Raw genomic sequence first — 13,475 nt, 5'->3', positions numbered from 1 at the left:
ATCTCTTCCCCAATCAGAAATTCATCACGGGAGAATCCTGCAGTGGCTGTGCAAATCAGAGTCTCCTAGAAAGACTGCTTAACCGCATTCATTAGAAAATCAATGCAAATTAAAAACCTCACTGGGATCCCCCTATTTGCTGAGAAGACCAAAGAGGCTGACATCAGGGTTGCTGGTTGCTGCTGGTTGCAGGGAGGAAGGGTTGGGAGAGCTCCCGGTGGCGGCGTCTAGCAACGTCTAACATGCCCTCTGACCCTACCAATCCTGGAGGGAAAATCTTTTTTTTTTTTTTTTTTTTTTTTTTTTTTTGCTTTTTAGGGCCGCACCTGTGGCATATGGAGATTCCCAGGCTAGGGGTCAAATCGGAGCTACAGCTGCTGGCCTACACCACAGCCACAGCAATACAGGATCTGAGCCGCATCTGCGACCTGAACCACAGCTCAGGGCAACGCCGGACCCTTCACCCACTGAGCGAGGCCAGGGATTGAACCTGCAACCTCATAGTTCCTAGTCGGATTCGTTTCCGCTGCGCCATGACGGGCACTCCGAGAAATCTATTCTAACAGATGACTAGATGGATAATAGCAAACAGGTCGTCGCACATCCAGGGTGCCAGGCACTGAACAAAGCGCTTTACCCACATTAAGGTGCATACCGTCACTGCCACACTTTGAGGGAAGTGCTGTCCTGTCCCCATTTCACATAGATGGAAACGGAGGCACAGAGAGTGGAAGCAATTTGACAGGTGTCACCCAGCTCTAAGCAGCTGTCATGCCATTCTGCATGACAGAGTGTTCACCAAAGCACAGGAGTACAAGTGTAGGAGTTCCCACTGTGGCTCATGGGTAATGGATCCGACTAGTATCCATAAGGATGCAGGTTTGATCCCTGGCCTTGTTCAGTGGGTTAAGGATCCGGTGGTGTCTGAGCTGCAGTGCAAGTCGCAGATGTGGCTCGGATCCTGCATTGCTGTAGCTGTAGTATAGGCCGGCAGCTGTAGCTCGGAAAAAAAAAAGTTCATGAAGGTGGCAGAGATATTATGTTTGTGCCGGAGGAATGGCCTTGTTTCTAGGAGAGCAAAGACTTTACAGATGAAATATGATGTCTGCATCTACTTTCTTTTTTTTTTTTGGCTTTTGTCTTTTTAGGGCCACACCTGCAGCATATGGAGATTCCCAGGCTAGGGGTCTAATTGGAGCTGTAGCCACCGGCCTACGCCAGAGCCACAGCAACAAGGGATCCGAGCCGCATCTGCAACCTACACCACAGCTCATGGCAACGCTGGATCGTTAACCCACTGAGCAAGGGGAGGGATCAAACCTGCAACCTCATGGTTCCTAGTCAGATTCGTTAACCACTGCGCCACGACGGGAATTCCTGCATCTTTTTTTTAAGAGATGTCTCTGGCCTCTGGGCCCATCAGGGGACAGCACCTATGCTGAGGGCTCTGTCCCCCATCCTCTCAGACCTCACCTCTCCCAACGGGTCTGTTCGTCATGGCAGATGTGTGGCGAGATAGAGAGATGCATGTGTATTTAAAGAGAAGAAGAGAGAGGCATTCCCATCGTGGATCAGCAGTAACGAACCTGACTAGTATCCAGAAGAACTTCGGTTCGATCCCTGGCCTCGCTCAGTGGGTTAAGGAACAGACCTTGCCGCGCGCCATAGACCCCTAGCCTGGGAACCTCCATATGCCACTGGAGAGGCCCTAAAAAGCACACACGCATGCACACACACAAAGGAATAATGCAATATAACTTTCAAGTAAATCTATCAAATGTTAGTATTTACCCATTCCTGTATCTTTTCCTTCCCCCTCCTTTCTCCTTATCTGTGTAAGGATAGAGGAATTGGAACCTCCTGTACAGAGGTGAGAGGCTTGAGGCTCCAGGGGGCGAGGATTCAGGGCGAATCAGAGCAGGACCAGAGCTGCTGCTTCTGATTATGAACAGGTGGCATGACATCTTTGGATCTGACTGAAACAAATACTTGCCTCTACCTAAAACCACCAGGGAGGTCCCGTCGTGGCACCGTGTTTAAAGAATCCAACTAGGAACCATGAGGATGCCGGTTCGATCCCTGGCCCCACTCAGTGGGTTAAGGATCCGGCATTGCCATGAGCTGTGGTGTAGGTTGCAGATGCGGCACGGATCCTGCGTTGCTGTGGCTCTGGCGTAGGCCAGTGGCTACAGCTCCAATTTGACCCCTAGCCTGGGAACCTTAATATGCCGCGGGAGTGGCCCAAGAAATGGCAAAAGGACAAAAAAAATAAAAAAATTAAAAAATTAAACCAACGGAATGGTCCACTCTGATGAGGAACCACTAGGACTTCTGCTCCCAGAAAGGAGTGTTTATTATATGCATCAGTAGGGTTGCTCTTGCTTTCTTTTTTTTTTTTTTTTTTTTTTTTTTGTCTTTTTGCCATTTCTTGGGCTGCTCCCGTGGCATATGGAGGTTTCCAGGCTAGGGGTCAAATCAGAGCTGTAGCTGCTGACCTACGCCAGAACCACAGCAACTCGGGATCCAAGTCGTGTCTGCAAACTTCACCACAGCTCATGGCAACGCCGGATCCTTAACCCACTGAGTGAGGCCAGGGATCAAACATACAATCTCATGGTTCCTAGCTGGATTCATTAATCACTGAGCCACGACGGGAACTCCTGCTCTTGCTTTCAAGTCAGAGAAAACCCAACTCCAAATGGCTTGGACAAGAAAGGAATTTATTACGTGGCTCACACAAGTTCCTGTGGTTGGCGGCACCATAGTTAAGGTGTGGATCCAGCAGCTATAACAGAGACACAAAATAACAATTGCTTTCATAAGCTAGAAATTGAAATCTCTCTCTTCGCAGCGCGGATGTCAGCATTCCAGGCCTCGTATGGGGTCACGGTCATTTTCCACATGGTTCACCACCGCACGTGCTGTGGCAGGTTGTCAAAGTGGTCCCAGTGCTGGGTGCCTTCCTGTATCTATGCTCCTTTAAATTGTCACTTTGCAGATTTTCCCATTGAGAGGTGGGATCTATCTCCCCAGCCCTTGAAACTAGTCATGTTGTGCTAAGGGTCAAGTGCAAGTCTTATGCTTCCCCTCTCGGCCCCGGAAGCCTCCCTAACCACCCGATGAAAAAGCCCCCAGCAGCCTCCTGGACGACAGGGCTCAGTCAATCCCATCACCCTACCTGAAAGCCAGCCTCTGCTGCCCAGAAACAGAGTCACTTAGCTGACCCAGAGCTGACCACATGCCCGAGCAAGCCCAGGTAAAACCGAACACTGCTCAGCTGAGCCCAGCCCAAGTGGATGACCCAAAGAAATCATAAAAGGTTATGATGTTAAGCCTCTAAGCCCGGGGGTATCTGTTACACAGCCAAGGTAACTGATACATCTGCATTCTAGACAATGGAAAGGGGGGAATGCAAGGAAGGAAGGCAAGCACTCTCCGTTAGGGGCACTTCGAGGAAGTGACATGGATTCCCTTCACTCACATCCTATTGGCCAGAACGTTGTCAGGTGGTACAATCTCGCTGCAAGGGACACTGGGAAATGTAGTCCTCTCCCCGTCCCCCAGGCTAATCATGTACATAGTTTAAAACAAACAGGAGTTTTAGGATAAAGGAAGGGTAGTGTGGATACTGGGGATACAGTAGATGTCTCTAATGGAGAGATTTAGATAAGACGTTGCCAGGAAGACTTCCTGAAAGAAGAGGCAGGATTTGGCAGAGTCTCGGGAGTCTCTAGGGCAGGGGCTGGAAACTAAGCAGGAGGATTCCCAGCTTTCACCTGCAGGTTTGCCTCATTCCCTGAGGGCTTCGCCTCGGGGACAGGCTGAGCGACAAAACCCTCCTCGCCAAAAGCCCTGGCAAGGGCAAAAGGCAAAGACTGGAAAAATTTTTCCCGGAAATCTCTGCCAATGAAGACATAGAGGAAAGGGTTGAGGCAGCTGTTGAGACAGCCCAGGGAGAAGGTCGCCCAGAGGATGAGCAGCATCTTGGGCTTGGGTTCGTTTTGCAGTTGCCCCAACTGGACCAAGAGCGCCACGTTAAACGGGAACCAGAAGATGAAAAAGGCGCTCACCAACACCAGCAGCAGCCTCTTTGGCCGGCTGGCATGGACCCAGCCTTCTCCCCGGAGTTTGGTGCAGATGAGGTGGGCACAGGCACTGATGACCACCAAGGGCACCAAGAAGCCCACCAGGAAGTGAACGATGACCACCGTCAGACGCCTCTCGAAAACCACTCGATCCCAATCCTGGGAGCTCTCCTCCTGCTTTTTCTCTATGTCGAACTTGAAGTAGCAGTAGAAACACTCGTTCTCTTTGCCGATGGTCCGGAATTTCAAGTATGGACTGCACATGACAGCAGCCAGGAGCCACACGCCCACCGCCAGCCACACTGCTCGCTGCACGGTGCGATGGTTGCGGCACCAGACGGGGTAGAGGACGGAGATGCAGCGGTCCAGAGAGATGATGACCAGGAGGCAGATGCTGGTGAAGAAATTGAGCGCCAAGAAGGTCATGTAGAGCTTGCAGGCTACTTCGTCCAGGAGCCACTGGCCGGTGGCCATGGTGTATGTGGCGATGGGCAGAGACAGCAAGACAGTGAAGTCGACCAGGGCCAGGTTGAAGAACCAAATCGTGGTGACAGTGCGGGCCATGCGGAAAAGGGTCATCCAGATCACCAGCCCGTTGGCCACGACTCCAACCGCAGAAGACACAGACATGAGGGCTACGGTCAGCTGGCGGAGGCACCCCACTTCCTCAGGAATGCATTCGGTCATATACGTAAGATTCATCTTTCTAGAAGAGGAAGGACCACATAGCAGACGTACACATTACCTTCCACTGCTTTTTTTTTTTTGTCTTTTCTAGGGCCGCACCCGAGGCGGATGGAGGTTCCCAGGCTAGGGGTTGAATCGGAGCTGTTGCTGCCAGCCTACACCAGAGCTTCAGGGACACCAGATCTGAGCTGTGTCTGGGACCTACACCCCAGCTCACGGCAATGCCGGATTCTTCACCCACTGAGTGAGGCCACGGATCGAACCCACAACCTCATGGTTCCTAGTCAGATTTGTTAACCACTGAGCCACGATGGGAACGCCTACCTTCCACTGCTTTTCAGAGACCATGGTCCCCTCTGAAACCCCGTCATTCATGTCTCCATCCAATATATTCTTTTTTTTTTTTTTTTCTTCTCAGGGCTGCACCTGAGGCACAGGGAGGTTCCCAGGCTAGGGGTTGGATCGGAGCTGCAGCTGCTGGTCTACACCACAGTCACAGCCACAGCCACGCCAGATGGGAGCTGCATCTGCAACCTCTCTGCCTCCATTTTTCTCATCTGCAAAATGGAACTAATAGCAGTGTCCACCATCTAGAGCTGATGTGAAGACTCAAACCTAGATTAATGCCCATAAATCTTGAAAGTAGTGCCTGGATAGAGCCAGCACTTCATTCTCATTCATTTATCAATAATTCATTCAACATACAGTTATTAACTATCCTCTCCACTGTCTGATAAGGTAGCCAGTAACCACATGTGGCTATTTCAATTGAAGTGAAAATTTTTTTTTTTTTCCTTTTTAGGGCCGCACCTGCAGCATATGGAAGTTCCCAGGCTGGGGTGGAATTGGAGCTGCAGCTGCCACGCCACATCCGAGCTGCATCTGCAACCTACACCACAGCTCACGGCAATGCCAGATCCTTAATCCACTGAGGCGGGCCAGGGATCAAACCTGCATCCTCATGGATACTAGTCAGGTCTTTAACCCGCTGAGCCACACGGGAACTCCTGCCTTTTAAAACTTTGCTCTTTCTTGAGATCTCAGCAAAAAATCTCCTATGTCCCCCATAAGCCCCCCTTGACCACCTTCTGACCTACTGAGGGAATGTGACAGGTAGCAGTTAGACCCGAGTTGTTAGGTTAGCTGGTCAGCATCTGTCTCCCCCATAAGACTCTGAGCTCCGTAGAGCTGAGGCTGGCATGTGCCACATTCATGAGCCCCTCGCACATAGTGAGCACTCAATAAATAATTGACAAACGACTGGCTAAAGAGGACAATCTCTCCTTTGTCCCCCAGAGGATGGAGTCATGCATTTAGTCTAAAAATATTGAGCCCGGAGTTCCCGTCATGGCACAGTGGTTAACGAATCCGACTAGGAACCATGAGGTTGCAGGTTCGATCCCTGCCCTTGCTCAGTGGGTTAAGGATCCCGCGTTGCCGTGAGCTGTGGTGTGGGTTGCAGACGCGGCTCGGATCCCGTGTTGCTGTGGCTCTGGCGTAGGCTGGTGGCTACAGCTCCGAATAGACCCCTAACCTGGGAGCCTCCATATGCCGCGGGAGCAGCCCAAGAAATGGCAAAAAGACAAGGAAAAAATATATATATACTGAGCCCCGAGTGGATGTCATACAATCTAAGCAGGGGATGCAGCCATGACGAAAATAGTCAAATGGCTCTTCCTTGGAGCTGATGCAAGGGGGGCGAGAAAGTTCCTCTCCTGGAGGAGGTGTTTCAGAACTTTTCATCTCTCTCTCTCTTTTTTTTTTTTTTTTTTTTTTTTTTCGGTCTTTTGTCCTTTTAGGGCCATACCCGTGGCACATGGAGGTTCCCAGGCTAGGGGTCTAATCAGAGCTACAGCTGCCGACCCACACCACAGTCACAGAGACACCAGATCTAAGCCTTGTCTGCGACCTACACCCCAGCTCACGGCCACGCCGGATCCTTCACCCACTGAGCGAGGCCCGGATCGACCCCGCAAGCTCATGGATCCTAGTCAGGTTCGTTCCCGCTGTGTCATGACGGGAACTTCACTTTTCATTGCTTTTGCCTCCTCCCCTGGTATCCTCCAGCCACCCCTCAACTGTCCTTGCTGCCAAATCCCCACCCTCTGAGCTCTCTGAGGCCCTTCCTTCCAATCCCAGGCCCGTGTCACCGTCTCCTGTGTCCGAGGGCAGGGCGAGGGTCAGGCTGAGGGAGCTCTGTCTGTCTCCTCCGTCTGGCCTGGGCAGTCACCAGCCTTGGGTTCAGGGGGGCATGGGGCCCAAAGACGGCTGAGTTCTGGAACAGATAAGGTCCAGGAAAGAGTCTTGAGCAAGGGCCTTGAACACAGGGAGATCAATATCAGGGCTATGAAATGTCATTAGACGTGGGTCCTGATAGTGGCCCGGGCTGGGAGTTTGGGGCCAGGAGGAGGGGGCTAAAGAGGAGAGGGGCTCCGGGGAGATCCTTCTGGGGTACCATTCCCAGTTCCCTCTCTGTCCTTTCCAGTATCCCAGTCCCCTGTCCCCACTCATGAATGGAACTCAATTGGAGAAGCTTCAGTTCTCTTTTTCCTAGAAAATGATGGTGGGGAGATCCCACTGTGGCTCGGGGGTAATAAGCCTAACTACTATCCATGAGGACACGGGTTTGATCCCTGGCCTCCCTCGGTGGGTTAAGGATCCGCTGTTGCTGGGAGCCGTGGTGTAGGTCGCAGACGTGGCTCAGATCCTGTGTTGCTGTGGCTGTGGCGTAGGCTGGCAACTATAGCGATGACTATACCCCCAGCCTGGGAAATTCCTTATGCCGCAATTGTGGCCAAAGAAAGAAAGAAAGAAAGAAGATGGGAGTTCCCGTTGTGGCTCAGTGGTTAATGAACCTGACTGGTATCCATGAGGATGCGGAGGATTGGATCCCTGGCCTCGCTCAGTGGGTGAAGGATCCGGCGTTGCAGTGAGCTGGAGTGTAGGTTGCAGATGCAGCTCAGATCCCGTGTTGCTGTGGCTCTGGTGTAGGCCAGTGTCTACAGCTCCAATTGGACCCCTAGCCTGGGAACCTCCATATGCTGCAGGTGCCGCCCTAAGAAAATAAAAGAAAAGACAAAAAAAGAAAGAAAGAAAGAAAGAAGATGGTGGATGTATTGATGGGTAAGGTTGTTCATTTTTACAAGCCAAAATAAGTACATAGGTAAAAGAGTCCTCTGCACTCATTCTCCCAAGGCAGGGACGTGGGCTTGGTGGGGTATGGAATCCCAAGCTCTGGGGTGCAGGGGCAGTCTCCAGATGCCCAGGCTCAAAGGGATATAGAGCAAAGCCCAATCCAGCCATCAGACCTGCCCGCACAGGGGCTCCGGGTGTAGCTCAGCAGGTTGAGAACCCGACTGGTATCCATAAGGATGCAGGTTCCACAACTGGCCTCATTCAGTGGGTTGAGGACCCGGTATTGCTGTAACCCAGCTGGGATCTGGCATTGCTGTGGCTGTGGGGTAGGCCTGCAGCTGCAGCTTTGATTCGGCCCCTAGACCAGAAACTTCCATATGCTGCAGGTGCGGTCCTAAAAAGACAAAAGATAAAAAAAGAACTGCCCATAAGACCATGAGCAAAATATATGACTTTTGTTTATTGGGGGGTTTTTTGTTTTGTTTTGTCCTTTTGCCTTTTCTGGGGCCGATCCCGCAGCATAGGGAGGTTCCCAGGCTAGGGGGTCTAATCAGAGCTGTAGCCTCCGACCTACACCAGAGCCACAGCCACGCCAGATCTGAGCTGCGTCTGTGACCTGCACCACAGCTCAGGGCAATGCTGGATCCTTAACCCACGGAGTGAGGCCAGGGATCGAACCCACAACCTCATGGTTCCTAGTCAGATTCGTTTCCATTGGGCCACGATGGGAACGCCTCTGACTGTTGTTTTTTTAAGAGTCTGCATCCTGGGGTGGTTTGTTTGGCAGCAACGGCTGCCTGATACACATCAGAAAGGGCCCCTTTCATTCAGCCTTCAGTGACCATGTGTCAAGCAACTGCTCTTGGCAGGCATGGGGCTGGACGTTCGGGAGAACAGGGTAAAGCATGCAAAGACCCGGGCCCCTGCTACCCGGAAACTCTGAGTACGGATGACCACAAGCATTTATTTACAAATGGGGTTAAGTGTCCTGGAGAAAAAGAAGCTGATCTGATGAGGGTTGCAACAAAGGAAATGGTATCAGGGCTGGAGGTTTGCTGAGGAAGTGAGGCTCAAGGTGAGATCCAAGGGCGATAGGGGTGCCCTCGACAAAGAGGGAGGGAGGGGTGTTCCAAAGAGTGGACATGGCATGTGCAAAGGCCCTGGGGTTCATACCCACTTTTCCATCACTTCAGGGACAGCAGAGTCTTTTTGATTTCTTCATTTGCTGAGATTTATTCTACCAGCAGTTTGGAACGGCTGGAATTTCCTAAACCAAGCACCAACATTGCCTTGGTTGAAAGTAAGAGGAGTTCCCGTTGTGGCTCAGCAGTGACGAACCCAACAAGTATCCATGAGGACACGGGTTGGATCCCTGGCCTCGATGAGTGAGATAAAGGATCTGGTGTGGCTATGAGCTGTGGCTGTGGTGTAGGCTGCCAGCTACAACTCTGATTTGACTCCTAGCCTGGGAACTTCCATACACCATGCGTGCAAGCCTAAAAAAAAAAAAGAAAGAAAGAAAAGAAAAAAGAAAGAGAAAAGAGAACAACTTTAAGGCTCAAAACACAAATATGGAAAAGAAATACACTAAAGGAACTCGCAGCAAATAGAATATGAAGCATGAAGTGTTTTCCTCCATGCAGAAGAAAGTCAAGAAGTCAGCCTTGGGAAGGCCTGGGTCGCAGCCACAGCAACTCGGGATTCAAGCCAAGTCTGCGACCTACACCACAGCTCACGGCAACACCGGATCCTTAACCCACTGAGCAAGGCCAGGGATCGAACCTGCATCCTCATGGTTCCTAGTCAGATTTGTTAACCACTGAGCCAGGACAGGAATTCCTCCAAACCAGATTATTTGGAAGCAAATCCAGATATATCATTTCATTGCAAAATTTCAACTTACATCTCTCAAAGAAAGAGCTCTGTTAAAAATGCGTAACTGCATCATTGCAGATAAAAAATAACTCAACACAGACAAAATTAATTCTGTCAATGTTTACGCTGCCAATTGTCTCATACATACTATAACATTTTTTGAGGGTATGCAACACTTATTTTTTATTTTGATTTTTTTTGCTTTTTAGGGCCACACCTTCGGCATGTGGAAGTTCCCAAGCTAGGGGTCCAATCAGAACCGCAGCTGCCCGCCTGCACCCAAGCCACAGCCACGCAGGATCCGAGCCGCATCTGTGACCATCTGTGACCTGCACCACAGCTCACAGCAACGCCAGATCTTTAACCCACTGAGCAAGGGCAGATATCGACCCTGTATCCTCACGGACGTTATGTTGGGTTCTTAACCCGGTGAGCCACAATGGGAACTCCCAGCACTTCTTGATCACTCAGACTCATTAACGTCCATGCATTTCTATACAACAAACTCCCTGCTGCCTATATCAGGGGTGGGCAAACTTTTTTCTGTGAAGTGCCAGAGAATAAATATTTTTGCCTCTGTGGGCCACTTGCATTGCATGAAAAGTACTAAACCCTGCATTTCAGGAAGTGGGTCCACAGACAACACATGCATGGTTGGGCGTGGCCATGTGCCAATAAAACTTTAGCAATGGACCCTGAATTTTCAATTTCTTATTTTCTTATTTTTGTCTTTTTCAGGGCCACACATGAGGCATACAGAGGTTCCCAGGCTGGGGGTCGAATTAGAGCTGCAGCTGCCAGTCTGCACCACAGCCACAGCAATGCCAGATCCAAGCTGTGTCTGCGACCTACACCACAGCTCATGGCAACACCGGATCCTTAACCCACTGAGCAAGGCCAGGGATTGAACCTGTGTCCTCATATATACTAGTCAGGTTCATTAACCACTGAGCCACAATGGGAACTCCTGCATTTTCAATTTTATGTGAGTTTCTTGTGTCATGAACATTATTCTTTTGATTTTGTTCAATTGTTTCATTTTTATTTTACCTTCTTTTTTTTTTTAGGGCTGCCCCAAGGCATATGGAAGTTTCCAGGCTAGGGGTGAATCAGAGCTGCAGCTGCCGGCCTACAGCACAGCTCACAGGAACGCTGGATCCTTAACCCACTGACCTAGGCCAAGGACCAAACCTACATCCTCATGGATACTAGTAGGGTTCATTACCACTGAGGAACTCCTGCCTTACTTTTTATTTTATTTTATTTTATTTTTTGGCCATGCTCCCAGAATGTGGAAGTTCCTGAGCCAGAGTTCAAACCAGAGCCCCTGCAGCAAATCCCAGCCTCTACAATGACAATGCTAGGACCTTAATCCAGTATACCACAAGGGAACTCCTGTTCAATCAGTTGAAAATGTAAAAACCAGAATTCCTGTTGTGGTTCAATGGTTAGCAAATCCGACTAGGAACCATGAGGTTAGATCCCTGGCCTTGCTCAGTGGGTTAAGGATCCGGTGTTGCCATGAGCTGTGGTGTAGGTCGCAGACGTGGCTCAGATCTGGTGTTGCTGTGGCTGTGGTGCAGGCCAGCGGCTACAGCTCTGATTCAACCCCCAGCCTGGGAACCTCTGTATACCTCCATAAGCTGCAGATGCAGCCCTAAAAAGACAAAAGCCAAAAAAATAAAATAAAATGTAAAAACCATGCTTAGCACCCAGGCTGTCCAAAACCAGGCAGCCGGGCCATGATTTGCCAATCCAAACCTGGGCCCAGATTTAGTGAGGCTGTGTTTCGTTAAAGACAATATGAGAAAAGCCCATTGCTCCTGGGATCTTGAGGCAGCCTGGCAATTCCATGCACAGGCCTAGTACTGATTTCTGTTTCCAGGACTTTTCCAAACACGACTTATTCAACTCGGATCGCCGCCCCTGCCCCCGCAACTCCCCCGAGCGCACACACTCAGTGGGGTCCCAGGGGCTCAGAGTGGCCCGCAGTTATCGGCAGGATTTTCTTCCCGGCTTCAGACACCCCTTCTGCAGAAGTTCGTGCCTGGCCGGGAGCTGTCCTGCGGTGCCAGCCATTGGAAGATGCCTCCTGGTTTCAGACGGGTCAAGATGTGAGACAGTGTGATTCTTAGAATAGATCAAATACGGTACCTCTTTTATGTTCTCCTGTATCAAAGCCAGTTCCTTTTTCCAAGGGGAACACGGCGGGCAGCTGGTAAGAGATAATTCTTCTCACCAGGTTACGCTCTGCCCAGATCTGGGGACGGCTCCTGGCAACAGTGAAAGTCTCAGGAATATATTCAAGCGGATAGCTTTGTTTTGCTTAATTGATTCCTAGAAGTAAGTCTTTCTCCAGCTGCTGCATATCCATCAACCTTTTAAAAATCGTAGTATCCGGGCAGCAATCAACGTTCTCACCTGAGTCCACCTTGCGGGGGGAATTTAAGTTATGCTCCCTGCCCCCTCAACACCATGCGCTGTGCTATTATTATTATTAATTATGATGATGATGATGATTTGTTTTTAGGGCCACACCCATGGCATACAGAGGTCCCCAGGCTAGGGGTCCAATGGGAGCTGCAGCTGCCGGCCTGAACCACAGCCACAGCAACGCCAGATCCCTAACCCACTGAGCGAGGCCAGGGATGGAATTCACATCCTCGTGGATACAAGTCAGGTTCATTAACTGCTGAGCCACAACGGGAACTCCTGTGCTATTATAAATAGGGCTGCAAATACCATCTTTGGGGTCAAAGCTTTTTTGAGTGTTTAGGATTCTTCCTTTGGCTTTCCAGAAGTGGCCCCCAAAGAAGAAAAGATCTTGGCTTTGTTTTCCAGAAGGATCTCTGGATGGAGAACAGGGCAGGCCTCACCCACGAGCTCTGGGTCTCCCAGGTTAAAATTTCCTGGATTTTGTTTGTTTTTGTTTGCTTGTTTTTAGAGCCACACCCGCAGCATATGGAAGTTCCCAGGCTAGGGGTGGAATTGGAACTGCAACTGCCGGCCTGCACCACAGCCACAGCAACACTGGATCCAAGCCACATCCATGACCTACACCACAGCTCACAGCAACGCCAGATCCTTAACCCACTGATCAGGGCCGGGGATTGAACTTGCATCCTCATGGGCAGGGATTGAACTTGCATCCTCATGGATACTAGTTAGGTTCTTAACCCACTGAGCCTCAAAGGGAACTCCTTCCCTGGTTATCGATGTATTGGAATTTGAAACATTTCTTGTGTTGATGGAATATTTTCCTGAAACGGTGGGTCACGTACTATATTCCCTTTTGTGGGAACTGTCACTTTGTGTATTTTGCCCACTTACCTCCTGGATTCCAAGTGTTGTGTTTCTTTTTCTGTCACTTGACATGATAAGAGGATCACACCATTTCTGTCACATGAAGTACACTTTTTTCAAGTCTAGTTCTTCTCTTTTAATTTCAGTGTGACTTGTTTTTTATACACAGAGCTTTCAAATTTAAGGTTGTCAAATCTGTATCCTTAATAAGAGAAAAAAAAAAAAGGGAAAAAAAATCTACTTGGAGTATTTTTTTTTTTTTGTCTTTTGTCTTTTGTCTTTTGAAGGCCGCACCTGTAGCATATGGAGGTTCTTGGGCTAGGGGTCTAATTGGAGCTGTAGCCACCGGCCTGCGTCACACCCATAGCAACACAGGATCTGAGCCCTGTC

The 13,475-nt window shown here is 50.0% G+C and overlaps 1 protein-coding gene across 3 annotated transcripts; it reads right to left on the bottom strand.

Moving 5' to 3' along the window:
* Positions 1-2,699: 2,699 nt before the first annotated feature.
* On the bottom strand, positions 2,700-12,087 carry GPR32 (G protein-coupled receptor 32). 3 transcript variants are annotated; one of them, XM_084961820.1, is made up of 5 exons: positions 11,937-12,053; positions 6,923-7,047; positions 5,583-5,723; positions 5,097-5,329; positions 2,700-4,791 (listed from the first exon to the last, which is right to left on the bottom strand). In XM_084961820.1, the coding sequence occupies exons 4-5, from the start codon at positions 5,141-5,143 to the stop codon at positions 3,750-3,752; spliced, it is 1,089 nt and encodes a 362-aa protein (XP_084817946.1). In that variant the 5' UTR covers positions 5,144-5,329; positions 5,583-5,723; positions 6,923-7,047; positions 11,937-12,053; the 3' UTR covers positions 2,700-3,749. The 3 variants fall into 3 exon arrangements, with proteins under 3 accessions (XP_084817946.1, XP_005674612.4, XP_084817947.1); XM_005674555.4 differs by lacking the exon at positions 5,583-5,723 and having other exon boundaries at positions 11,937-12,066; XM_084961821.1 differs by lacking the exons at positions 5,097-5,329; positions 5,583-5,723 and having other exon boundaries at positions 11,937-12,087.
* Positions 12,088-13,475: the final 1,388 nt, after the last annotated feature.

The sequence above is a fragment of the Sus scrofa genome, chromosome 6 (genome assembly GCF_054392235.1).
Source record: "Sus scrofa isolate SSC_HxYL_T2T_F1_AM1 chromosome 6, Sscrofa_HxYL_maternal_Yorkshire_Landrace_v2.0, whole genome shotgun sequence".
In the NCBI taxonomy this organism is placed as follows: domain Eukaryota; kingdom Metazoa; phylum Chordata; class Mammalia; order Artiodactyla; family Suidae; genus Sus; species Sus scrofa.
The sequence above is the reverse complement of the archived record's forward strand: the minus strand, read 5'-3'. Positions and strand labels throughout refer to the sequence as shown.